General features: G+C 46.4%; 1 protein-coding gene across 2 annotated transcripts in view; it reads right to left on the bottom strand.

Moving 5' to 3' along the window:
- Positions 1-1126: 1126 nt before the first annotated feature.
- Positions 1127-27266, bottom strand: part of NEMP2 (nuclear envelope integral membrane protein 2) — a gene marked incomplete at its 3' end in the record, with an annotated part of 100279 nt that continues 74139 nt past the window's right edge. Inside the window, exons 1-9 of one of the 2 annotated variants that reach the window (XM_082199389.1) lie at positions 20394-20776; positions 16654-16769; positions 12841-13069; positions 12636-12708; positions 11630-11723; positions 8937-9051; positions 6616-6841; positions 5022-5198; positions 1127-1343 (exon numbers count right to left, since the gene is read on the bottom strand). In XM_082199389.1, coding sequence (XP_082055515.1) covers positions 1127-1343; positions 5022-5198; positions 6616-6841; positions 8937-9051; positions 11630-11723; positions 12636-12708; positions 12841-13069; positions 16654-16769; positions 20394-20517 — 1371 coding nt within the window. In that variant the 5' untranslated portion in view covers positions 20518-20776. Of the gene's footprint in view, positions 1344-5021; positions 5199-6615; positions 6842-8936; positions 9052-11629; positions 11724-12635; positions 12709-12840; positions 13070-16653; positions 16770-20393; positions 20777-27266 lie in introns of those variants that run through there. The other variant, XM_082199390.1, reaches the window with a different exon arrangement.

Raw genomic sequence — 27266 nt, forward strand, 5'->3', positions numbered from 1 at the left:
TCTGCTGATAAGCGGCTTAGCGGATCAGCTGATAAGCGGCTTAGCGGATCTGCTGATAAGCGGCTTAGCGGCTTGGGGAAAAGGGGGGGAAAGGAAAAAAACCCTGCAGGAACTCGCAAGACATTTTCGTCTTGCGAAGCATGCCCATAGGAAATGGTTTTGCGAAGCACCTCCAAAACGGAAAACCCTTTCGTCTAGCAGGTTTTCCGTCTTGCGAGGCATTCGTCTTGCGGGGCACCACTGTATAAAGTTCTTGTCCTCTTGGTTCCTGAGTTTTCCGGTCAACTTTGCCATTTCAGCATAAGTCCGTCGGCTTGGTTTGCCATTCTTCTCTGGTAGGGACTGTGTCCCTAAGAGTCCCCACGGTGTATGTTTGGAAGGAAGAACAAGACGCCACTTGCTGGCCTGCCCAGGGCTGCCCTAGACATCCAGACATTCAGCAGAGAGTTGGGGAGGCAAGCGCTTGTACCCACAGCTGTATGGATGTGGGGCCCGTAAGATGCTGTGGACTTCCATACACACCATGCGATAGTGGAAAACGCTGCCCTCCCTCTACCACAGGACACATACTTATTCCAAACCAGGATATGTAAATAGGGAAGAGGATAATTGCAGCAGAGCTACAAACACCCTCTTAAACATCAGTACCATGTTAAAACCAGAGACTGACAACTTTGGTTCACCCTCACCTTTCGAATTTTTTTTAAAAATAGTTTTTTATTAGGCTTTAACTTCTTGCTGGTTTTCTGAGCTCAACACCTCAGAAGTTGAGTCTTTTGACAATTGGGCAAACAAACCATATAAAAGTGGTCCTCGTTTTTTGTTTTTTGTTTATCAGCAGGGAGGAGATTTCCCTGCAAGCCTCTGATTTGGAATAAAAAACAAAAGACTTGTAGAACTTCTAGTTAAACTCAGTACCTTTGGGGAGCAGACGTGTTCTCCGATAAATCTCTGCGACCCTAAAAGGTTGCAAAAAGAGACCTGAAGCGACAGAATTGTTCGGAAAACCTTGGCTGCCCCCTGCAGTGCAGTTCAGAAAGCAGAACCTTCCAAAGTCCGTTCTGCAAATTCTTACCTACTTGCAAAACTGTGACGCGTTTCCCTCGCTACCTCCAGACAGTGTGACTCAGAGAACATCTTTACTGAAAAAGTTTTGCATTTGTTCCTCTTCCTTGGGGTTTTCCTCCACCTCGCAGGGCTCCGCTTGGCGGTCTGGCTCGGCCTCGGCCTCTGGATTAAAAAGTTGCTCTTCTAAGGCGGCCCCTCCCAAGCCGTACTGCTCGTCGTGGGCGGCCACTTCCTCAGGCGACACGTGCGGAAGGCCCAGGACAAATTTTGCAAATCTAGGGATGGGGCAGGAGAGAGCATAAAGCATAGCTGTCAACTTGCAGATTTGAAAATAAGGGACCAGCAGCCAAAATAAGGGATTTTAGTCAACCAGCTGATATTATTAATAATAATAATAATTTTTATTTATACCCCGCCCTCCCCAGCCAAGGCCGGGCTCAGGGCGGCTTACAAGCAATAATAAAAACAAGTTGGATGATTACAACTTAAAAACAAAATTAAAATACAACATTAAAATATTGAAACATTAAAATGTAGCCTCATCGCAGGAGGAGAAGGAAAGGAAAAAAGAGAGGGAGGGAATCAAATTGGCTCCAAGCCAAAGGCCAGGCGGAACAACTCTGTCTTACAGGCCCTGTGGAAAGATATCAGATCCTGCAGAGCCCTGGTCTCATGAGGCAGAGCGTTCCACCAGGCTGGAGCCAGTGTTGAAAAGGCCCTGGCTTTGGTTGAAGCTAATCTAACTTCCTTAGGGCCCGGGACCACTAGGGTGTTGCTGTTTATGGACCTTGAGGCTCTCCGTGGGGCATACCGGGAGAGGCGGTCCCGTAGGTACGAGGGTCCTAGGCCGTGAAGTGCTTTAAAGGTCGAAAGCAGCACCTTAAATCTGACCCTGTACTCCACCGGGAGCCAGTGCAGTTTGAAAAGCACTGGGTGAATATGCTCCCATGGCAGAGACCCCGTGAGGAGCCTCGCTGCAGCATTCTGTACCCGCTGGAGTTTCTGGGACAGCTTCAAGGGCAGCCCCGCGTAGAGCGAATTACAGTAGTCAAGCCTGGAGATGAAAGTTAAACAAAGTTAAAAGGGACCAGATAATTTGGGAGAGCAGCGCCGGTTTTTAGCCCTTTGTTTCCAGAGGTTGCTGCTCAAGACACCAGCTGATGAAACACTGCGATTCAATAACTACAAGCAGCAACCACTTTTCGCGCAAAACGAAGTCCAAGCTACGAAGATGCTGCTGCAGTTCTGTATCTTTTCTCTCGTGCTCCATCTGCAGCTCTCAGTTCCCTCAGGCGGGATGGGAGGAAGAGGGTGGGGGGAATAGTTCCCGAAGTAAACCCGCAGATCAGACCATCTATGCTAGTCTACCACTACAAATCTATGGGAGAAGCGCTTGCGGTCCTTCCTCCGCTTTCCCCCTCTATGGTTAGCCCTTGGAACACCTGCCCGGGCCTCCGCCTCCTCCTCCTCTCTCTGAACTGCTTTCTCTATGGTTGCCCTCGCTCTCCTCTCAAGGCTCCTCAGTCCCGGCAGGGAGGGGCTCCCGGGGGCCGAGGCTGGTGAGAGGAGGCCGGAGGGGGGCGGGCCGGTTAGCCAAGCAACACAGTTGGAGCTTCCCTCCTCTGTGTCCGGCAGGGAGGGAGGGAGAGGAGCTGCTTCCTTTGAAACCCAGGAAATTTAAGGGACATCATTAATAAGGGACAGCAGCGGGACACGGCGCTGGGATAAGGGAGTTTCCCGCCAAATAAGGGACGGTTGACAGCTATGTCATAAAGCGCTATATATAAAAGTGCCGCTCGGAAACTCTCGCCCACCACACCCACTGCGTTCTTAGCACCGGCAATATCTCCCACATCTTTCAAGACACGTTTGTGTCTTTGCATTTCAAGGGGGGGGGGGGGGAATGGCATAAGCCAGCACTGGTCGCTAGTTATACATGATACCTGGACTATGATGAGGAATACTTGCTGGCACAACTAACAGATGGATGGTAGGAAGTTGCTCTCAACCTTCTTTCCATCGCTTTCTGTTTTGTTACCATTCTTATTTTCTCCTCTCTAAGTATTTTACTATTATTTCCCTTAATTATTTTATCTTACTGAATTTGGGTAAGAATTGCACGCGGGTGAAGGTGATGTACGGTCCCTGTGTGAGAGGCAGCGAAGGGGAAGTCTCTCAGTAGCAGTAGTAATAATAATAATAATAATGCAGTGGTACCTCTGGTTACGTACTTAATTTGTTCCGGAGGTCCGTTCTTAACCTGAAACAGTTCTTAACCTGAAGCACCACTTTAGCTAATGGGGCCTCTTGCTGCCGCAGCGCGATTTCTGTTCTCATCCTGAGGCAAAGTTCTTAACCCAAGGTAAGATTTCTGGGTTAGCGGAGTCTGTAACCTGAAGCGTATGTAACTCCAGGTACCACTGTAATAATAATACAGTCATACCTCGGGTTAAATGTGCTTCAGGTTGAGTGTTTTCAGGTTACGCTCCACGGCGACCCGGAAGTAACGGAGCGCATTACGTCCGGGTTTCACCGCTTGCGCATGTGCAGATGCTCAAAATGATGTCATGCGTGGAAGCGGCAAATCGCGACCCGCGCAGACGCGGGTTGCATTCACTTCAGGATGCGAACGGGGCCCCAGAACGGATCCAGTTCACATCCAGAGGTACCACTGTAGTAATAATAATAATAATAATAATAATAATAATAATAATAATAATAATAATAAATTATACCCTGCCCATCTGGCTAGGTTTCCCCAGCCACTCTGGGCAGCTCCCAACAGAATATTAAAAACACGATAAAAAATCAAGCATTAAAAATTTCCCTAAATGGGTGAGAGGCTGAGATGAAAGGGAAGGACACACCCTTGTCTGAATGGGACAAAAGATATATCTGTGAGAGAGGATTCTGTACTTACCTGTCTCTACAACCTTTTCTCTGTTCTTTTATTCTTTTGCTTTTTTGTGTGCGTTATTAGTTTGTTTTTTATTGCAATGAGAAAAGTTAATAAAACTTTCTCCCAACACCCCCCTCCCAAAATAATAATAATCCTGTTGCAGAAGGGCAGTTTATAACTTGATTAAAACTCAACAACAACTCAGCTTAGTAAACGGCTCCTAGATTCAGCCTACACCAGGGATAGGGAACCGATGTCCTTGCCCCCAGATGCTGTTAGACTCCACCTCCCATCAGCCCCAGCCCTATGGCCAATAGGGATGATGGGAATTGTAGTCCAACAACATCCGGAGGGCCACAGCTTCCCTGCACCCCTGGCCTAAAGCAAATGAATGCTTCCTTAACGTCCTTCTCATACAGACGCGCTTTGGGGGAAAGCCACCCTTTAATTTTGGAAAGCTACCATATTCTTTGATCTATAAGACTCACTTTTTCCCTCCTAAAAAGTAAGGGGAAATGTGTGCGCGTCTTAGGGAGCGAATGCAGGCTGCACAGCTATCACAGAAGCCAGAACAGCAAGAGGGATTGCTGCTTTCGATGCGCAGTGATCCCTCTTGCTGTTCTGGCTTCTGAGATTCAGAATATTTTTTTTCTTGTTTTCCTCCTCCAAAAACTAGGTGCGTCTTGTGGTCTGGTGTGTTTTATAGAGCGAAAAATACGGTACTTTGTGAATAAATTCTGCCTCAAGACTCTCACCAGCTGCAGGCCTGTGGCACTGCCATCAGCTAAGATCTACACTTACACCACCCCTGCTGCTTTGATGAAGAGTTCCGTGAAACTCTGATGAACAGTTCAGTGAAACTCAAAAGCTGGCGTGCTATTCTGTGAAAGTTCCTACCTTTGTGGTGACTGCAGCTTCACCACTGCTACCCACGAAGGGAAATCAGGGTGACAGCAGAAGGTTCTGTGGAACTCTGATGAAGAGTTCTGTGGAACACAAAAGCTGGCATGCTATTCTGTGAAATTTTGATTGGCCTAAAGAAGAAAGTTCCTACCTTTGCGGCGACTGCAGCTTCACCACTGCTACCCACGAGGGGAAATCGGGGCGACGGCAGAAGGTTCGTAGGTCCTCCAAGGCCTTGAGGGTCTCCTGTTCACCCTGCTCCCGATACTCTTCTTCAGTCAGGTAACGAACCTCCACCTTCCCTGATGTGAAGAGCTGGCTGGCTTTTCTGAAAAGGAGAAAACAAAAGGCCACAGCTGGCGGATCGAATGCTGCTCCGTGGATTTGAAATACAAAAAAAGTGTGTGACGATGGGGAATTAGAACTTGTTTGTAGCTGCACTGTACAGTGGTACCTCAGGTTACATACGCTTCAGGTTACAGACTCTGCTAACCCAGAAATAGTACCTCGGGTTAAGAACTTTGCTTCAGGATGAGAACAGAAATTGTGCTCCGGCGGTGTGGCGGCAGCGGGAGGCCCCATTAGCTAAAGTGGTGCTTCAGGTTAAGAACAGTTTCAGGTTAAGAACGGACCTCCGGAACGAATTAAGTACATAACCAGAGGTACCACTGTAATTGATCCTAAATAAGACAGTGCTCTGCCCATCAGGTTGCAGACCATATATAGAACACTAGGGAACAGGGAAGGAAGCAATGTTTTCAAATAACAAATACTACAAGGCAAAAAACTCCCAAGCTTCCCCTTCTCCTTCTCCCTGCATTTGCAAATTAAAACACCGATTAACTTTTCAATTATATTTTAATCTAATCTAATTAAAATTAATTAAAATTAAAATACTGCTTGACTTTTGGGGAGGAATTCAGCATGGTGCTACGTTGGCTGTTCTATCTGAATGGGGTAAGTCCTCCTCTTTAATGTTCTTTAATGTTTTAATTGTTTTAATGTTGTATTTTAATCTTGTTTTTTAAGTTGTATTTTTATTATTGGTTGTTAGCCGCCCTGAGCCCGGTCTTGGCTGGGGAGGGCGGAGTATAAATAAAATTTATTTTATTATTATTATTATTATTATTATTATTATTATTATTCCCCCCTCTGGAGCCAATTTGGGGAAGGCACAGGGGCCAGAGAGCTTGAGGGAAAGCCCCATTGTGGAAGCCAAGGTCCTTGCAAGTTCCTTCTGTGCAGGGAGTTTATTCACTGTCTCCTGCCAGTATTCCTATTTTTATATGTGTGCTCCTAAAACAGCACCTGCCTTTAAGCCACTCACGACATCCTTTCTTTAAAAGGCAGATTGGAAAACAAACAGCCCCTTCTTGCGAGTCGTGAAAGCAGCTGCACTTAACAGGGATGCCATCAAAGGGAAGATGTGCTGGAAAAGGTGGACTTGTGCTTTATTTTAAAATGCGTTGTTTGTGCAATCTTGTGTATTATCGACAAGAGAAGCGTACTGCCAAGGTATACATAGAATATAACAGATGGAGGCCTGTATTAGACAATGGCCAACTCCCACCCAATTCCCTTCCAACCCATGCTTTCTCCAGAACCAATAAAAGTAATATTTCTTAAGTGACGTGAATCCAAGCCAACACATGTGGGCAGATCCTGCATTCCATACACGGTGGGAGGAAACGTCCATTAAAGGGAGTTGTTCATCCAGTGGTTTAGCAGCCCAAAAGGATACTAACCTGCCAATGTAGCCGAATACTCTAAGAAGATAATGCAGGATTTTTGAACACAGCATGGCGACAATGACTGCATAGGCAACCACTGGAATGGAAATGCCAACATAAATGAAAACCAAGCCTATAAATTGTAGCGTCCACATCAGAAGGTTCATACTCTGTTCACTCTTGAGCGGCCCATGCTTGTGACAAAAACCAAAGCTGATGGATCCGACTATCAGGCAATACCCTGGAAAAGCAAAGGACAAAACCATACAAAATCAACAAGGAAGGAACTCTACTACCTTAGCCTATTTCAAGCTAGTAAATTGCCCCTTGCCCTATTATCTGTGGTAAGAATCAGTTCTAGGAGACCAGGCGAAATGACTTCAACTGGAAGGGAGCTTCCATGGTGCTGCAATGTCGCACGTGATCGTACGAAAGGCAGGCGAGCTAATCATTTTGATAAATTTATTTGCAAAGTCTGTGTTCCACCTTGTGGAATAAAGAGACCCCTGTGGTCAAGTTCACATATTCGGTTTCCGGCGTAACCTCTTTATGTGAATAAAAAGGCTGAGGTGCACATTCATTTCAAAAAAAAACCTAAGGGAAGATTTTAGCATCTCATTTAGTAAAGGACCCCTGACCATTAGGTCCAGTCGTGACCGACTCTGGGGTTGCGGCTCTCATCTCGCTTTATTGGCCGAGGGAGCCGGCATACAGCTTTGGGGTCATGTGGCCAGCATGACTAAGCCGCTTCTGGTGAACCAGAGCAGTGCATGGAAATGCCGTTTACCTTCCCGCCAGAGCGGTACCTATTTATCTACTTGCACTGTGCTTTCGAACTGCTAGGTTGGCAGGAGCAGGGACCGAGCAACAGGAGCTCACCCCGTCGGTGGGATTCGAACCGCCAACCTTCTGATCGGCAAGCTCTAGGCTCTGTGGTTTAACCCACAGCACCACCCGCGTCCCTATCTCATTTGGACAAAACTTTAAAAAGAAACTGAAGTGAGCCATTGTTTATCGGGCACCCTGCTCGTCACAGTAAACCGTGGGCAATGGTTTGCTGTGACCCTATTGGTCTCACCCCCTTTGCTCTTTCCTGCTATTGCCAGGGAGAAACAAACCACGATCGCTGGCTTACGGTTACATGCAAGCAAACCACAATCAGTAAGACAAGTGCAAACCTTGGTGACAGGTCGTGGTTTGGGGTGAAACAAAACCATGACCCTCAGTTTAGATGTAGTGCTAAGCTAGAGGAAATTACAGTGGTACCTCGGGTTGAGTACTTAATTCGTTCCGGAGGTCTGTTCTTAACCTGAAACTGTTCTTAACCTGAAGCACCACTTTAGCTTAATGGAGCTGCCTGCTGCCGCCGCACCGCCGAAGCACGATTTCTGTTCTCATCCTAAAGCAAAGTTCTTAACACGAGGTACTATTTCTGGGTTAGTGGAGTCTGTAACCTGAAGCGTCTGTAACCTGAAGCATATGTAACCCAAGGTACCACTGTACAGTTGTGCTCATGTCGTGCTTACAGCCTTCCCATAGATCTCTGTTTGGCCATTGTGAAAAGCTGATGCTGAACTTCTTCTTGTTGTTATTATTATTATTATTAATAATAATAATAATAATATACCCGGAGGCCTCAGGGCGGTTCACAAAAAAGATCACAACATATATAATCAGAATAAAAACAACAACCCAATAACCCCCCCCCCAAGAAAAGAGCCATATTTTAAAGGGTATAGGATGTCAAACAGATCAACCAAACGCCTGGTTAAAAAGCGATGCTTTTTCCTGGCGCCTAAAGGTGTATAATGAAGGCACCAGGCGAACTTCCCTGGGGAGAGCATTTGACAGACGGGGAGCCACTGCAGAGAAGGCCTGTTCTTGTGTTGCCACCCGCTGGACCTCTTGTGGAGGAGGCACACGAAGGAGGGCCTCAGAAGATGATCTCAGGGTCTGGGTGGGTTCATATGGAAAGAGGCGGTCCTTGAGGTATTGTGGTCCTGAGCCGTTTAAGGCTTTATAGGTCAAAACAAGCACTTTGAATCGGGCCCGGAAACTAATTGGTAGCCAGTGCAGTTGGACCAGGATTGGTCTAATATGCTCAAACCGTCTTGCTCCAGTGAGCAAACCTGGCTTGCATCCAAGCCAGGAGAACTTCTCTTACGTTTCTTAGATATTGCGATATTGACTTGTGAACAAAGCCAGTGGCTGCAACTTTAAAACCTTAGAGGGGGAAAGGCCATTTTAGAAATTGTCTGTTTTATGAATGACAATGCCTTCTGTGTGACACAGCCTAATGTTCACTTTCAGTTTTCTATTTCTATTCATTCCCTTACCTAGTACATAGTGCGTGCAGTGATGCCACAGCCATTTCAAATCCTCTTTCCACGTGTAAAGAAAATAGAGGGAAGAGAACCAACAGCCGCTCATTAAAATCCAGAAAGTGCTTACCTAACGATGGTGAGAGAAGATAAAAAAGGGAGGCAGATGAACAATAATGGCAATTTGTTTGTTTGTACATACATTAGTGGCCAAAACTGTGGAAACCTTTTAGAGAAAGTGTATATCCGAGGTTTGATGGCTCATAACACCACTTTTTTTTTTTTTAGTAATACTATAAAATTATATATCAATGGAAAGATATATAATTCTTCATTAAATTATCTTTCCATTGATAAATAATTTTATGGTATTACTCCCCCAAAAAGTAGTGTTATGAGCCATCATTGCCAAAACAAGATGGCACCTGATTGGCTCTCTAAACACTCCTTTTCATGGTTATTTGGCTATAACTTTTGATAGAATACAGATAATTGAACAAACCTTGTTGCATTACATTCTTCATTAAATTATCTTCCGACTGGAATGTGGAGAAACCGGATGCAAAAAGCACAGCTTTGCCTAAAGCGGATAAATAGGCTGCATTCTCAATCAGATAAAGACACCGTCTCATGCACAGTCGTACCTGGGTTTTCAGACAGCTTAGTTCTCAAAAAATTTGGCTCCCGAAAGCCGCAAACCCGGAAGTGACTGCTCCGGTTTTTCAACATTCTTTTGGAAGCCAAATGTCCGCCGGGGCTTCCACAGCTTCCGATTGGCTGCAGGAGCTTCCTGAAGCCAATCAGAAGCCCGCTTTGGTTTCCGGACATTTTGGAAGTCAAACGGACTTCCGGAACGGATTCTGTTCGACTTCCAAGGTACGACTGTACTTTTAATTCTTATTGGTGTGTTACCTACATCCAGGTACCAGGCTGAGCCTATAAAGTAGGTAAGGGAAGAGGACTCTTTTACAAACCCACTCAACACCCCTATAATTTCTCAACACTCCTCTAATGTCTCTCACGCAACACAAACCTCCTGCTGCTGTTTCCCTTTTACGTGAAATATGCTGGCAGTTTGCTAATTGTTGTTGTTGTTTAGTCGTGTCCGACTCTTCGTGACCCCATGGACCAGAGCACTCCAGGCACTCCTGTCTTCCACTGCCCCCCGCAGTTTGGTCAAACTCATGCTGGTAGCTTCGAGAACACTGTCCAACCATCTCGTCCTCTGTCATCCCCTTCTTCTTGTGCCCTCAATCTTTCCCAACATCAGGGTCTTTTCCAGGGAGTCTTCTCTTCTCACGAGGTGGCCAAAGTATTGGAGTCTCAGCTTCAGGATCTGTCCTTCCAGTGAGCACTCAGGGCTGATTTCCTTCAGAATTGATAGGTTTGATCTTCTTGCAGTCCATGGGACTCTCAAGAGTCCCCTCCAGCACCATAATTCAAAAGCATCAATTCTTCGGCGATCAGCCTTCTTTATGGTCCAGCTCTCACTTCCATACATCACTACTGGGGAAACCATAGCTTTAACTATACGGACCTTTGTTGGCAAGGCGATGTCTCTGCTTTTTAAGATGCTGTCTAGGTTTGTCAGTTTGCTAATATTATTCCCCAATCTAATGCCAGGATGATGCTACTGGATTGCAACTTCCCATCATCTCTGCCCCATCGGCCATGCTGGTTGTGGGCTGCTGGGAGTTGTGTGAATAAGGAGGTGAAGCTGCACTCACAAAACCTGCTCTGAGCATCCCCCCTGAGTGGGAAGCTTTGAAGGGGGATTGTAAGAGAACTTCCTGCTCCACACAGGAAGTTGAAGGATGGAGTAGACCAGGGGTCAGCAAACTTCCTCAGCAGGGGGCCGGTCCACTGTCCCTAAGACCTTGTGGGGGGCCAAACTATATTTTTGTTTGGGGAGGGGAGAAATGAATGAATTCCTATGCCCCACAAATAACCCAGAGATGCATTTTAAATAAAAGGACACATTCTACTCATGTGAAAACATGCTGATTCCCGGACCGTCCGCAGGCCGGATTTTGAAGGCCGTTGGGCTAGATCCGGCCCCTGGGCCTTAGTTTGCCTACCAATGGAGTAGATGAAGCTAGGGATTTGGGGTTCAGGGGCAAAGCACATGCTGGGATTGCAGGCTAGAGTGACCAGGCTATTGTTTGCAGAATCGTTTGTCCCATGATGAAAAACAAAACTATGTCAAGAATTATACAAAGGCTTCATTTACCACTTGCTCCTGCCTTAGACTCGCCCACTAAGCCAAGCCCTCCAGTCGTTGAAGGACTACAACTTCCATCATTCCTGATCGTTGATTAGCTTGGTTGGTTAGAGAATGGCACTGATAACGCCAAGGTTGCAGGTTCAATCCCTTCCAACTCTATAATTCTATGATTCCATGACTTGCTATCTTGGCAGGGCTGATGAGAATTGAAGTCCGCCAACGTCTGCAGGGCTACCGGTTCCTCCAAGAAGAGGTTGGAACAAAGTGAAGAACTATTATTTCAGAGGAGCTTCTTGGAAGGACAGAATAATTAATTGCACAAATAATGTCAGAAATTCGGCTGTGACGTGTTGCTGTTTAAAGGAATCCTACGTCGATAACATCATTTCTTTCGGGAGCCCGGGAATGGATGGAAAGCAATCTGACATTGAAAAGCATCAATATACTTATCTAGCCTGTTTTATGTTATCAGCGGTACACTCACCTTGGGAATAAATCTTTTAAGCATCAAAAGGAGAAAGACTAGAGTGGCAAGGACACCGAATGTGACTCCAGCAGAATAATAGAATGTGATACTCCTGTGTTGAGAGCAGAGGGGTGCTGTTAGAACTTTTGTGGATGGGCAAGTGGTTTCAGACACGCAGAAATGAGAAAACACAATTTCACTAAAACTTTAGAGACCTATGGGCGAGGATACCTATACATAGCACATTATTTGACCTTCCCTGAATATACCATAGGGACCACCCTCAATATCTCTCTCTCTCTCTCTCTCTCTCTCTGGGTCCCTGCATAGTCTCAGCTCACAACCCTTATTTCCCCCCCTCCTCCTAAGCTCTGCTTGGGAAATATTTACATAAGTTAGAAGCGTGGGGTGCCTCTGACTCCAATCCACCAGTCCCACCCTCTCCATTTCCAACCATCCCATGCAAGGATCCCAATCGTACGGAGCCTTCTCCCTATGTTCAAGCAAACAGGTATAACACTCCCCCTTCAGACATTCCCTGCTCAACATGGGAAGGCTGGAAAGCTATTTTTTTTGTCTCTCTTCCTCAATGGATGAGCTGACTACCTGTCTCTCTCCAGCAGGTGCACTGTTTGCAAAAAGGTTTCAAAAACTGCCACGGCCACGATATGTTTCTTAGATCAAATTTTGTGTGACGGAAGGGGGAAGCTGTGTGCAAACAGATTTCCTGCAACTCCGGATCAAACTCTGTGCAATAGAAGCCGACATATTTAAGGCACAGGTCTCCCCTGATCATATATATATATACAGGGAGAGACGAGTGATTGATTTTTCAGAGCAAAAGTGGTGCATGGGAGAGAAGACCTCAACCTTCCCCTATGCCTACTAACAAGGGTTTATGTCTCCAAAGCCTCTTCCCCACCGCAACCCAAGTGCTTTTCTTCCAGCCAACGGAGCACCACTTTTTGTGTGAACAGCAAGTTAAAATAAAATTCACACCCAGTGAATCAGAGCTGAATCTCACCTGCTCAGATTATGTGCAAAATGAAAGAGAAGGATTCCGGTGAGAAACAGCAGAAAGAGTGTCCGATCCAACACTGAAACAGAACAGAATGGAAAAAATGGGGGAAAGTCCACATGGCTTCATTTTTAAACTAGTCACTCCCTTGTTGTGCATCCTTCCAAAAACACAAGCGCACTTTACGAACAGATTAAATAAAGTGACTCACTGTTTAGTTTTGTGTGTACAGTGAAGGGTTCTTTGTTCATAGGCTGCACCCAGAAACAGGTTTTCTCTCCATACAGGCTCACTGATATTGTGGTTTCATTAGACACACCCGACTGCCAAATATTGTTAAATAGGCACTTGAAAAAGGCAAGCAGATTTTCAGAGCTTTGGCAATTCCGTTCCTCTGGGATGGATATCACCTCAAATGTTTCGGCGCTGCTTATTTTCACCTATAAAGAAGATACCTGAATTATTCCTCTCAGCTAAGGACAGGAGGAAATAACAGAGGAAATAACAGGTCTCCATCTGTTTTTTGGACTACAACTCCTGACAACCCTAGCTGGCAGGACCAGTGGTCAGGGATTATGGGAGTTGTAGTCCAAAAAAAACAACAGATGGAGACCCAAGTTTGGGAAACTCTGAGATAACTTTCCAATTTGATTTTGCCTATAGCAGGGACGGGGAACTTGCGGCCTTCCAGATGTTGTTGGTACTCCAACTCCCATCATTCCCTGCCAGGGCAGCAAATGACAAGGGATGATGGGAGTTGTAGATAGATAAATAGATAGATAGATAGATAGATAGATAGATAGATAGATATAGGTAAAGGGACCCCTGACCATTAGATCCAGTCGTGGCCGACTCTGGAGTTGCGACGCTCATCTCGCTTTACTGGCCGAGGGAGCCAACGTTTGTCTGCAGACACTTTTTCTGGGTCATGTGGCCAGCATGACTAAGCTGTTTCTAGTGAACCAGAGCAGGGCACGGAAACACCGTTTACCTTCCCGCCGGAGTGGTACCTATTTATCTACTTGCACTTTGACGTGCTTTCGAACTGCTAGGTTGGCAGGAGCAGGGACCGAGCAATGGGAGCTCACCCCGTCATGGGGATTCGAACCACCGACCTTCTGATCAGCAAGTCCTAGGCTCTGTGGTTTAACCCACAGCGCCACCCGCGATAGATATAGATAGATAGATCTGACTGCATAGGAGCAGAGTGAATGGGGATGAATGTCCAAAACCCCATTTCCCCCTGTGCTGCTGTCTCCATCGCCCTCCATGAGCTGGAGGGTGCAAAATAAGAAACAGAACATAAAAGAGAAACAGGAGCCCTGCTAGATCTCGCCAGTGGCCTATTGAGAACAGCATCCTGTTTTCACAGCGGCCAACCACATGGCTGAACTTAAAAATGAAAAGCGTAATGCTGGTGGTCAACAAAAGAGGTTTAAAGACTCTCTCAGGCCAAATCTTTAAAAACGTCGTATAAACACCAGCAACTGGGAAACACTGGCCTGCGAGCGCTCCAGTTGGAGAACAGCCTTTACCAAAGGTGTCATGGGCTTTGAAGACGCTGGAACTCAGGACGAAAGGGAGAAACTGTTACGATATAGAAGCAATGCGGCCGCGAGCTGGCAGCTTGGAAGCAAAACATAATGGGAATGTTGGGACTGTTTCCGTGGGAAACAGAGGGACAGTCTTTTCACAGTGCAAAGCACCGGAATTAGCTCACAGTGTAATATGAGCTGTACAGGAAGTACAGTAGGTGGAGTTTGTCTCTCTGCTGTTGGAGTTTGAAGAGAGCAGACGTGTTTTTCTGTAACGCTGCAAAGACAGAAATAAAGGCATGTAAATACGTTTCTGTCTATCTCTTTCCCCTCCCGGGGGGGGGGCAGGAAAGAGTGGTGTGTTCTCCTCACGCATGAGGAGGATCGCCGATCGCGACCTTGCCGGGAATGCAGACAGGGAGGTCAACCGGGAGATCAAGCCGGGTGCCTGGAGAGTGGCCAGTTTCTCCTGATAATGGCTTGAATCCTGACAGAAATGAGCTAAGAGGAAGGCACGCTTGGCAAACCCTCACTGTGATCAACCTATGTCCCCACTGTGGAAGGATCCAGAATTGGCCTCCACAGTCACTTACATGCTCACTTTAGAAACCGTCTTCATGGAAGACAATCTTACTCGGCTACGGGTAATCACCAAAGAAGAAAGAAGAAGCCTCTGGGAAGCCCCACGACCACAAGGTGGACCTGAGCACAACAGCACTCCCCCCGGCCACTGTTTCCAGCAACCTCCTGGGGTTGGAGGGGAAAATCTGAAGCATGGAGTCTCTGCTCCACAAGTCGTGGAGGCTCCTACTTCAGCTTCCAAGTTGTGGAGCAGGAGGAGAATACCCATAAAGGGGGAGCAACTTAAGGTGCTTCTTTCTCCTTGCTCACGTGTAGGATCTACGTACAAGTGGCATGCCCCAATAAGGCTTCTGTGAGGGTCCAGGATAAGCTGGTTTGATTTCCAAGCTAAAATATGCTAAGCCACACTCTTATCAGCCTTCTGTTTCATCCATTCTCTCTTAACGCAAATAGCAGAGCTGAAGAAGAGAACCTTGGATCGAAATACCTTGGAGGTAGAGAGCTATCGCCTTTTCAGCAGGGATAGGTAGGCTGCGACCCTTCGCTTGTTGCTAGTCTAGTTTCCATCATGCCTGATTGCTGGCCATCCTGCCAGAGGCTCATGGGAGTTGAGAGTCCAACAATATCTGGAGAACCACATAGCTATATTACCCAGAAGTGGGAGATGTTCCCGCTCTTTTCAGAAGGTCTATGTGTTGAAGGCACTCTGATTGAGCCCAGAGGGACAGATCTATCCAACAACCTGATTTATCAGTTATTCTGTCTCTCCAGAGGAGCTTGGGAACTTTAGATCTACACCACGGGGTAGATCTCCTTCACCAAAACTAAAATTCCCAAGATTCTGAGTACAAAATCAACCTAGGCTTGCAGTGGAGATGTCAACATGCCGTGCAGTCCTGTACATAGCTAGTCTGAGGTAAGTCCTATTTAGTGCAATGGGACTCCCAGGAAAGAGTTTGGGATTTCAGCCTTAAGACGTGTACCAGAACATGCATATTGGGAAGTTAAGTCTCATTAAACACAACGCCCTAAATCCCATTGTCCAAAATTTCTGCTCGATGACCTGCAACAAAGACTCCCAAAAGCAGATTTAGCTGTACATCTGCATTTCCTCTTCTTTTTATTGCTTTATTAGTTTTTTTAAAAAAGAAAAAAAACAGTCAACTAACGAAAAACCAAAAGGTAATACAAATTCCAAAAAGTAACTATATTTCTTACAACACAGCTTCTATTATGACTTCCAGTCACACCATCAAGGGTCCTGGGTTACTTTTATGTAACACACTTTTCGTTATCACTTCAGTCTTATCCTATGTCATTAATTCTATAAGATATTCTATGTTTCTACAGGGGTCCTTCTAAGCCTGCCAGAGAATTCAGTTTTACAATGCTCTTTAAGATATTTTCTGTAAATATCCCACTCTCTAATAAACGTTTGGTCCGTATTATCTCTAATTCTTCCCGTTATCTTTGCTAATTCTGTAAATTCTAGTAATTTTGTCTGCCAGTGCACTTTGGTTGGGACAGAATACTAAGATTCTTGCTGCCGCCTTTCCTCTCAATGCGTTGTTTTGCTGTTAGAGAGAGACACTCGCTGCTGAGAAATATTTATGATACCATATGCTGTTGCTGATTTTTACATTTGTTCCTGCGCTTGTCTTGCAAAGAGGCCCACTCAAAAGAAAGGTGTTGATATGTCACAAAAGTTCCCTACCCACAATAGAAAGGAAAGCACGTCACACCTCCCAAATTCTCCTACACAACGCCCCTTATGGCATTTCCGAACGCCAACATGTGGCAGTTGTCTTCCAGTACATTAGTCTTCCATCGTGACAACTGTATTCTTTAAGGAGAAGAACAGTCACTACGTTCCCTTGGGATGAATGAGTCATGGACTGGGGCCGTACCTGAATAGTTGACCAAATATTTTTCAGCTGTATCTTTCCATGCGGAATGTAGCAGTAGCAAGCCGGTTCTGAACTATGGCTGACGTCCATCACCTCCAAGTGCCTACAGTTATTCTCTAGATGGAGAAAGAAGAAGGCGTCACAAAGTCTGGAGATGCATGCAAGTCGCTCGGACATTTTCCTGCTGCTATATGTAATCTGCAGTATACACCAATTTTCCCAGTTGCAAACCTTGATTGGCAGCGTATTTTTAATAGGTGTGATATGCTGGCACTGCAAAATCCACTGTTAAACCCCCAAATTCTTACTGCTGAGACTGCTGCAACAGAGAAGCTGTTGTGAGTCTTCCTGTCCAATCCTCAACAGGTGGCCTGTTTCCCACCACCCTTCTCCCTCCCAGCAAAAAATAGATGAATGCGCTTTACTGTGTTAGGCTGCAGGCATGCAGCCCATGAAAAATTGCATTGGTGCAACTGCCTGGCCTGCAGCCCCACTATAAGGCTGGGAGTAAACCTGGAATTGGCTTTTCATGTCGTAACTTGAAATCATGCTACACTATTCAGGCTACAATCCTAAGGTCCCAGGGGCCGTAAGATCTGTGTGTGGAGAGTGTTTCTGAAGATGAGAAGACGCATTGCTCTTGCTACTGTGGAATAACATTCAGCTTCCCCTATACAGTGGTACCTCGGGTTACAGACGCTTCAGGTTACAGACTCCGCTAACCCAGAAATAGTACCTCGGGTTAAGAACTTTGCTTCAGGATGAGAACAGAAATCGTGGCACATCGGCAGTGGGAGGCCCCATTAGCTAAAGTGGTGCTTCAGGTTAAGAACAGTTTCAGGTTAAGAACGGACCCCCGGAACGAATTAAGTACTTAACCCGAGGTACCACTGTATCTGGGCTTAGGAGAAAGTACTGCAACATGACTGGAAACAGCAGTTGAACAGATTAAAATATTTGGATCTCATCTTACTGATTTCGTTAGCGAAGGGGTTGTTACTTTTTAAATTGCTCTCCTTGGCTGATAAGTATCCCTAAACACAGCACCCACCGCACAAACTAAAGTGTAAATGACTCTGGAAGTACTGTAAATATTTCGACAAATTCCACATTAATAGGGCCATTAAATATATTTTTTGCTTTGGTGCCACACATGCTGCTTAAAAACAGGGAAGCTTGCAGTTAAAATGCATGAACCCAGCAACTGCCAAAGACCTAAGGCATGGGTAGGCAAACTAAGGCCCTGGGGGCGGATCCGGCCCAATCACCTTTTCAATCCAGCCCGCGGGCGGTCTGGGAATCAGCGTGTTTTTACATGAATAGAATGTGTCATTTTATTTGAAATACATCTCTGGGTTATTTGTGGAGCCTGCCTGGTGTTTTAACAAGAATAGAATGTGTGCCTTTATTTAAAATGCATCTCTGGGTTATTTGTGGGGCATAGGAATTTGTTCTTTGTTTTCTTTTTCTTTTTCAAAATATAGTCCTGCCCCCCACAAGGTCTGAGGGACAGTGGACCTGTTGAAAAAGTTTGCTGACCTAAGGTCTAACTTCAAATGACAATACAGTGGTACCTCGGGTTACATACGCTTCAGGTTACAGACTCCGCTAACCCAGAAACAGTACCTTGGGTTAAGAACTTTGCTTCAGGATGAGAACAGAAATTGTGCTCTGGTGGCACGGCGGCAGCAGGAGGCCCCATTAGCTTCAGGTTCAGAACAGTTTCAGGTTAAGAACAGACCCCCGTATCAATTAAGTACTTAACCCGAGGTACCACTGTAAGTGGATGCATATTATGTAAATTTGGATTTGTGGGTCATCATACCAAACCGTTTGGGAACCACTGCTCTAAGTCTTCCGTAACATCAGCCAACCCTTCTCGGGTACAAGTTCATATTGTCATGGGATTCTACCCAGTATTGATCCAGAGTAGATTCCAATGTATAGTTAGCAGAGTAAAAACTTACAACACATTGCAGGATTACCCCCCCCCAATAGACCAGAGGCAATTGTATTTCATCCAGCAGAGCTTTGCTGGAAATAAGCATAATGGTCACAAATCCAATACATTCAGGATTGGCACTGTCCGTAAGAAATCCAGTTGCAGCAGACTTAAGTTTACAATAACTTATAATAAGTCTAAACCTTAACACTAAGCATATTATGTACGGAACACCTCAGCAGAAGGAAGAGAGATAGAAAGTGAAACCCTGGCTCCTTCTGGCCCTATTTTTATAGCCAGCATGACCTTGACAGAAAAGGTAAGAAGAGAACCAGTTTAAACCAGCTGTACTCAAACATCATGAACCTTCTGCTTGCTTCTTTCACGCAGAGAAGCTTCTCCAGAAGCCTCTTGAATTAATTAGAATAGGAAAGATCTCTACACATCAGATCAATACTTTCTGTACTAAGAAATGCAAGCTGACACATATATCTTAGATCAAGATCACGGTGCCCTGAGAATTGTTTTGAAGCACCTGATGGTGCAGAACTGAATCTCAAAGTTACAAACCAGGACAAAACTTTGGGAGAGACTTTGAGGGGATACCAGCCGTTCAGGCTTGCGGTTAACAGAGCTTCTGATCAGTAGTGTGGATGGGAGATCACAGGGTGCCTCACACAAACATGTACATAAAGGTAAAGGGACCCCTGACCATTAGGTCCAGTTGTGACCGACTCTGGGGTTGCGGCGCTCATCTCGCTTTATTGGCCGAGGGAGCCGGCGTACAGCTTCCGGGTCATGTGGCCAGCAGGACTAAGCCGCTTCTGGCGAACCAGAGCAGCGCACGGAAACGCCGTTTACCTCCCCGCTGGAGCGGTACCTATTTATCTACTTGCACTCTGATGTGCTTTCGAACTGCTAGGTGGGCAGGAGCAGGGACCGAGCAACGGGAGCTCACCCCGTTGTGTGGATTCAAACCACCGACCTTCTGATTGGCAAGCCCTAGGCTCTGTGGTTTAGACCACAGCGCCACCATGAAGCTATTTAGTCTCCCATATTCTAGTTACCGGATCACAGGCCAAGGGTTGATTGACATTTGCACACAACTGGAATATTTATGGGCAGCAAAGTACTGCCAAGACAAAGTACTGAACGCACAACCAGAGAGAAAAAGTAAACACACAAGTCTATCCCATGTTTACACAAATTACATAAATTTCTACTGAATGGCAATAACAGGTATGGGGAACCTGTGGGCCTTCAGAACCAAAGAATCATATTGTTTGAAGGTATCCCAGGGGTCATCTAGTCCAACCCCCATTAGTCCAACAACGTCTGGACTAATCCTGTCCCCAACGTCACAGGCAGGAGTGGCAACTTGGATACAATATTGGAGGGGGGGGCAAGTCGGGATAAGCCCTGCTCCCCTTGAACACGACGCAGCACAAGCACACCATTTGACCATTTGAATGGCATGGCCCATCTACTTTCGGGGGGCCCTGGTCCCCCCACAAATATTTGGGGGGCAAAGGGACCTCTGCCCCCTCGGAGTTGACTCCTGTGGTCCTAGGACTGCAGCTTAGCCCTGGAATAGGATGCATGTTTACTCAGAGGTAAATCCGACCACCTTTCTCAACCTTGGGTCCCCAAGAGGTTTGGTTGGACTACAACTCCCATCATCCCTGGCTAGCAGGACCAGTGGCGAGGGACGATGCGAGCTGTAGTCCATCAACCTCTAGGGACCCAAAGGCAGTTCGGGATCGCTGCCCAACAGCGCGTTAGCCTCCAGCCGCTTTACCTGCGAGCAATGCCGGCGCGCCACCGGACCGGACCGGCCGAACCGCCACTAGGGCGCACAGCAGCGGCAGGAGCGCCAAATACGGCGGCAGCCGCTGCCGGGTCGCACCGGATCCCAGCTGCATTGCCCGCCTCTGTTTGAACAAAGCGATGCCTCGGGAAGCGCCGGGAAACGCCGAGAGCCGCGGCGGCCGAGGCCTGGATGCAGAGAACCGACTTGCCCAGCGCTTGTGTTGTGCGCGCAATTGCGCATTGGAGGCGCCCCGGCGATGGGGGATCGGCTAGCCGGGGCTGGAGGGGGCGGAGGAGATCAAGGCGCTCCTCCCTGCCGCGGGGGGAGGAAGTCGCTTCCTCGAGGGCGGTAGGAGGAGATCTCACACCGCAGTGGGAGTTTGGGAAAAGCAGTTCAAGGCTATGAAATTAAACGCGCCCCGAGGCGGTGGAGAGGGAGGCAGGAAAACGGGGAGGAAAGTGCCTCCCCGGGACTGCCCTGGGGGAATCCCCACTAACAACTCACTGGGTGACCTTTGGCCCGTCTCATCATAGAATATGCAGTTGGAAGGGATCCCCAAGGATCATCTAGTCCAACCCCCTTGCAATGCAGGTAACTTTTTGCCTAATAATAATTATTATTATTTATACCCCAGCTCCCAACAGAATATTAAAAACACAACAAAACATCAAGCATAAAAAACAGGGCTGTCTTCAGATGTCTCCTAAAAGACCTCCGCCTGCTTGCCTGTAACCTCACTTCTCGCCTGCTTGCCTGTAACCTCACTTCTCGCAGTGAGGGGACTGCTAGAAGGCCCTCGGAGCTGGACCTTTGCGTCCGGAATGAATGATGGGGGTGGAGACGCTCCTTCAGGTATATTGGGCGGAGGCCGTTTAGGCTTTAAAGGTCAGCACCAACACTTTGAATTGTGCTCGGAAATGTACTGGGAGCGAATGTAGGTCTTTCAGGACCGGTTTTATATAGTCTCGGTGGCCACTCCCAGTCACCAGTCTAGCGGCCGCATTCTGGATTAGTTGTAGTTTCCGGGTCACCTTCAAAGGTAGCCCCACGTAGAGTGCATTGCAGTAGTCCAAGCAGGAGATAACCAGAGCATGTACCAGTCCGACGAGACAGTCTGCATGCAGGTAGGGTCTCAGCCAACGTGGAGCTGGTAGACAGCTGCCCTGGACACAATTGATCTGCACCTCCATGGACAGCTGTGAGTCCAAAATGACTCCCAGGTTGCGCACCTGGTCCCTCAGGGGCACAGTTACTCCATTCAGGACTAAGGAGTCCTCCACACCCGCCCACCTCCTGTCCCCCAAAAACAGTACTTCTGTCTTGTCGGGATTCAACCTCAATCTGTTAGGCACCATCCCTCCTCAAACCACCTCCAGACACTCACACAGGATATTCACTGCTTTCACTGGCTCTGATTTAAAAGAGCGGTAGAGTTGGGTATCATCTACATACTGATGAACACCCAGCCCCAACCCCCGATGATCTCTTCCTTCATATAGGTGTTAAAAAGCATGGGGGAGAGGATGGAGCCCTGAGGCACCCCACAAGTGAGAGCCCAGGGGTCTGAAAACTCATCCTCCAACACCACTTTCTGGACATGGCCCAAGAGGAAGGAGCAGAACCAGTGTATAACAGTGCTCCCAGCTCCTCCAGACGGTCCAGAAGGATGTCATGATCAATGGTGTCAAAGGCTGCTGAGATATCCAGCAGACCAAGTAACAGCTTTCACCTTTGTCCCTAGCCCACCAGAGATCATCAACCAGCACAACCAAGGCAGTTTCAGTCCCATGATGAGGCCTGAATCCCGATTGGAAGGAATCCAAGTGGTCTGCATCCTCCACGCGTCCCTGGAGTTGTTCAGCAACCACCCGCTCAATCACCTTTCCCAAGAATGGAAGATGTGAGACTGGACGATAGTTGGCCATATTGGCCGCATCTAAAGATGTTTTTTTGAGATGCGGTTTGATACCCGCCTCTTTCAGTGGGTCTGGGAAGGCTCCCTCACAGAGGGAAGCATTCACCACCCCGCGGAGCCCATCGCCTAGCCCTTCCCGGCTTGCTTTTAAGAGCCAGGATGGGCAAGAATCAAGGAGACCGGTGATCGGTTTCACTCGTCCAAGCAGCCTGTCCACATCCTCAGAGATAACAGATTGGAATTGATCCCACACAACTTGACTAGACAAGACCCTAGCACTCTCCTGGCCCGGCCCGGCCCTGCTCCCATGGTGGAACTTACCTCTTTCCGAATCTGAGTGACTTTATCTGCAAAAAATTTGCAAAATTATTGTAGATTTTTTTTTAATTATTCATTTTTCTTCTTCATTCATTACACACATCTCATATTCATAACATTTACTATGCATCCCTTCCTCCCCTCCTGGGCTTCCCCCAACTTCCGCTTCTGGTTTGTTTCTCCTTTCACCCACTTTGCTGCCTCCTAAAAGAAAAAAGCTACTAATAACATATTTATACAATAACATTAAACCTAAAAACAGAAAAATAACAATGAGTACACCATATTATTTCTCTATCTTCTACACATTTTCTAATACAGTGGTACCTCGGGTTACATATGCTTCAGGTTACATACGCTTCAGGTTACAGACTCCGCTAACCCAGAAATATTACCTTGGGTTAAGAACTTTGCTTCAGGATGAGAACAGAAATCGTGCTCCGGCGGCGCAGCGGCAGTGGGAGGCTCCATTAGCTAAAATGGTCTTCAGGTTAAGAACAGTTTCAGGTTAAGAACGGACCTCCGGAACGAATTAAGTACTTAACCCGAGGTACCACTGTACTAACAATGTGAATGTTTATTTAAATCCTGCACTGCAGAGCCTGTTTGTTTTGTGTTACAAAGATGTCTGCAAACGACCAGGTGGGAAACTCTTGCATACAGCTGCAGTGCCCTGGAAACAGAAGGGAAATGCATCCATAGCAGTGACCTGAGGAGAAATGACCTCTGAGAGGAGCACAGAGGGGAGAAATGCCATAATAGAATCTGCATCTGTGGCAGCACAACCAGACGCCTTCATCTGCCCCAGCTGCAACAAAATATGTCTCTCCTGTATCAGTCTCTGCTGCCACAGCAGACACTGTAACTCTCCAACCGCTTGACTTCACCCCCAATGGCACACTCCTTCATTGTCTCCGAAGATAAACAGATGCCAACAAGTGTGACCACCGCACCCTGTTGTTTGTTTTCACTGCAACAGATCAATACAGCTACCTCTGGGGGATGAAAGGGGCAGGAGCCCTGCCCTCCTCCCCATTGATTCATCTTCATTTCACTTGCTGTTGCCCTCACCACAAATGGCTGCTTCTCTACCCCCCCCCCCCCAAGTCAGCAAGCCTACATTCACTTATCTGGGAATACGTATCATTGCGCCCAGTGGGACCTGCTTCTGCGTAAATAAGCGTAGGATTGTGCTGTTACTCTTGCAGGCTAAACACTCGGAAAGCTAGAAGGCAGATCTCCAGGGACCGTTAGTGCACAGGTTGTTTCTCCTCTTTAATTTGCCTGCAATTAATATGTGACACATGGATGATGCAATTAATAAAGTGCTTTCAGCATTAGGTATGTTGTGTTTGTGACCACAGGCAGGATCGGTCCGTGTTTATACATAGAACTGAGCGTCAAGTGGCCAAATTTTGCCCTTTGGGGAATACATGGAGCTGAACTGATTGAAACTGCAGGTTCCAGCTGCACACATGAATCTGGGCTGGTTTACAGTGGAGTTAAGGCTCTGAGAGCTCATATTTGCAGGTGTTTGGCACCGTTTTCAAGTGAATCGGATGATGTCGGAATTTAGGTGAAATTGTGACCTCGCGCGTTAGGGCACTGAGGGCTTATTTTATGTCCTACTATGGGACTCAGGCCTGGCCAGGATGCCGGTCTTCCTGTTATATCCTCTGGGCTTTACGAGGCATCTGACCCTCACCTGAGCTTTCCCCAGCTGAGGCATCACACACCTGCTTCCCAAGCTACCAAGCTCCACCTGGGATATTTCACTATTCAGGTCAATTTTACAAGGTTTCATATCTATTCCTCTCACCAAACCTTTTCTTCTTTTTCTTTCTTCTTTTTTTTTTCTTTTTTATAATTTATAGCCAGCTAAAATGCTATGTACTGAAGTTCTCACCCTGGGCCAGCAGTGGGATACTGTAGATAGTTATGCAAATAAGGGATCGAAAGTGACGTTCAGTGATTGGATAGTTTTAGAAAATTGTTACAGTTACGTCGTACTGGAGCTCTATATAAGCAGGCTGACTGAACCCTTCAGTTCAGTTCTGTTCTGGCCTGTGAATAAACAAGAGCTGTTTGAAGAATCGCTGTGTCGTCTGATATGTTCACCCACAACTTAACATAAAACACACCACCCATAAACTCCTAGAAATATAAGTGATTGAGGACAAGTAGTTCATCCACTTAGATCCCCACACCCCCGCCTGCAAGAATTAATATTATATGCCCCACTTTTTTGCAGGTCTGCTATAATCCTGATTCCGGAGCAAAGCACACAAGCCGCCCTCCAATAGATCCATTGTTTTCAAAATTTTGTCCATATAAAACACCATCTTTGGCAACTGCACGTTTGTTGTGATTCAAATTTGCATTAAAAGCACATTTGGTCAGGGTTGTTTTTCTACTTGCACGCACTTGAGCGAACCTGCTCCTTTTCCTTGCACAGATATTTTGTTGCCATTTGCAACTGTAACTGTCTCTGGTGAGTTTTCACTTAACTCTGACGTCATTCGATTCTCTCCAAAGCGGCTGCAAATGTTGGCACGAGTCCCACTGCAACGCTTAGCGGTTAAAACAACACGTTTCACAGCGCCCTACAAAATGATCCCCGCGGCGCCCTAATCTATGGCATCAAGATTTAAAACCCAACATCGTCCGATTCACACGAAAGTGGATCTAAACACTGGAACAAGCTCCCTCCAAGGTTTGTTGGGCAAAACGTTTGGTTGGTCAAACCGTGATCCGTGGGTCAGGGTGCTGAGGGCTCATTTTTTTGGCGTGCCTGAAACACGACGTTTGCACCACCAAGTGTTACAGGGTGTTTGGCACCATTTCTGAGTGAATCGGATGGCGTCGGGATTTTGGCGAAACCGTGATTCCGCAGGTTCTGAACTTAAACTCTGAAGTTAACAATCTGATATTTAGCTGATTAATTGTATAACTTTGAAATACAAGGTTTTATTTTTAAACAGCTTTTTCTATGCTGCTTAATCCCCCCAAAAACCTCTACGTGGTTCACATAAATCCCAAAGCAGCTTATACACTTCCAAACATCATTGCTAATTCATGTGAGGTAAGTTTAGATTAGGGACACGGGTGGCGCTGTGGGTTAAACCACAGAGCCTGGGACTTGCCGATCACAAGGTCGGCGGTTCGAAACCCCGCGATGGGGTGAGCTCCCGTTGCTCGGTCCCTGCTCCTGCCAATCTAGCAGTTCGAAAGCACACCAGTGCAAATAGATAAATAGGTACCGCTCTGGCGGGAAGGTAAACGGCGTTTCCGTGCCCTGCTCTGGTTCGCCAGAAGCGGCTTAGTCATGCTGGCCACATGACCCAGAAGCTGTATGCCAGCTCCCTCAGCCAATAAATCGAGATGAGTGCCGCAACCCCAAAGTCGGCCACGACTGGACCTAATGGTCAGGGGTCCCTTTACCTTTACCTAAGTTTAAATTAAACAAACGCAGCCTAGCACATGCTGTCTTTAATGTTTTCGTGTCTTTTGAGAGTATGGGATATTATCTGTAATTATGATTTGCCAGGGCCAAGAGAAGCTTTCCAAATGAATAGATTCGAGTAATGTTACCATTTAGCAGTAGTTCGATCTTAACAAATCAGCAGCTAAATCTTTTCACTCACTGCATGGAGATAAAATATCATCTGCAATATGTTTGCAACCCACTGTGAAGGGCACATCTATAGTGGTTGGCTGAAAAGCTGGAAATCCTAACTTCAAAATCAATTTTAAAACTGAGATGGGTCAGATATGGCCCTCCAGATGTAACCTGCCTGTGGTACGTATGATTCTTAGCACTTCCTTTCTTTTTGGACATTGTTCCACTTTCTCATCATGTCCAAATCTGCCTTGAAAAGGTTTGTGGTTTGTGGCTTGTTCCTGCTCATTAGGATCAAAATAACTTGCCAGCTTGGTAAATATCACTTTCACAAACCCCCACAGGTTGTCCTACAAGCCATGGGCGTTTATCAGTGCCAGGATTATTTCCACCCATGTGGGTCACAGAGGGAAGCATATATGCACTTTAAACAAAGAGTGTGTGAGTCACTCATTGCTGTGCAATGTGCAGTGAAGATGCCCAAGCTTCTCTTCCATTAACTACCAGGTGAGGGCGATAAAGAGCTTTTTTGCCAGGTGTTCGAAAACTCAGAATAGTTACAATGGACAAGAAACGTACAGCGGCACCTTGGTTCTCAAACTTAATTCATTCCGGAAGTCCATTCCAAAACCAAGGCGCTCTTTCCCATAGAAAGTAATGCAAAATGGATAAATCCATTCCAGCCTTTTAAAAACAATCCCTAAAACAGCAATTTGACATGAATTTTACTATGTAACGAGACCATTGATCCATAAAAGGAAAGCAATAATCAATGCACTGTACTATAAAATAAATAAGACAGTATTGTAGATTATAAAAATTAAAAGTATTCCCCCCCCTTACCTGCACTGATGATAGTCATTGTTTGGAGGGGAGTGTGTGTGGCTTTTATCCATTTCCACAGTCACTCAATCAATCAATCAATCAATCAATCAATCAGTAGCTGAACTGAGCTCCACACAGTCACAAAAACAAATTAACTGAAAAAGCCTCAAAAACAAAAACGCAA

This window comes from Podarcis vaucheri (assembly GCF_965113315.1).
Source record: "Podarcis vaucheri genome assembly, chromosome: 1".
Taxonomy (NCBI): Eukaryota; Metazoa; Chordata; class Lepidosauria; order Squamata; family Lacertidae; genus Podarcis; species Podarcis vaucheri.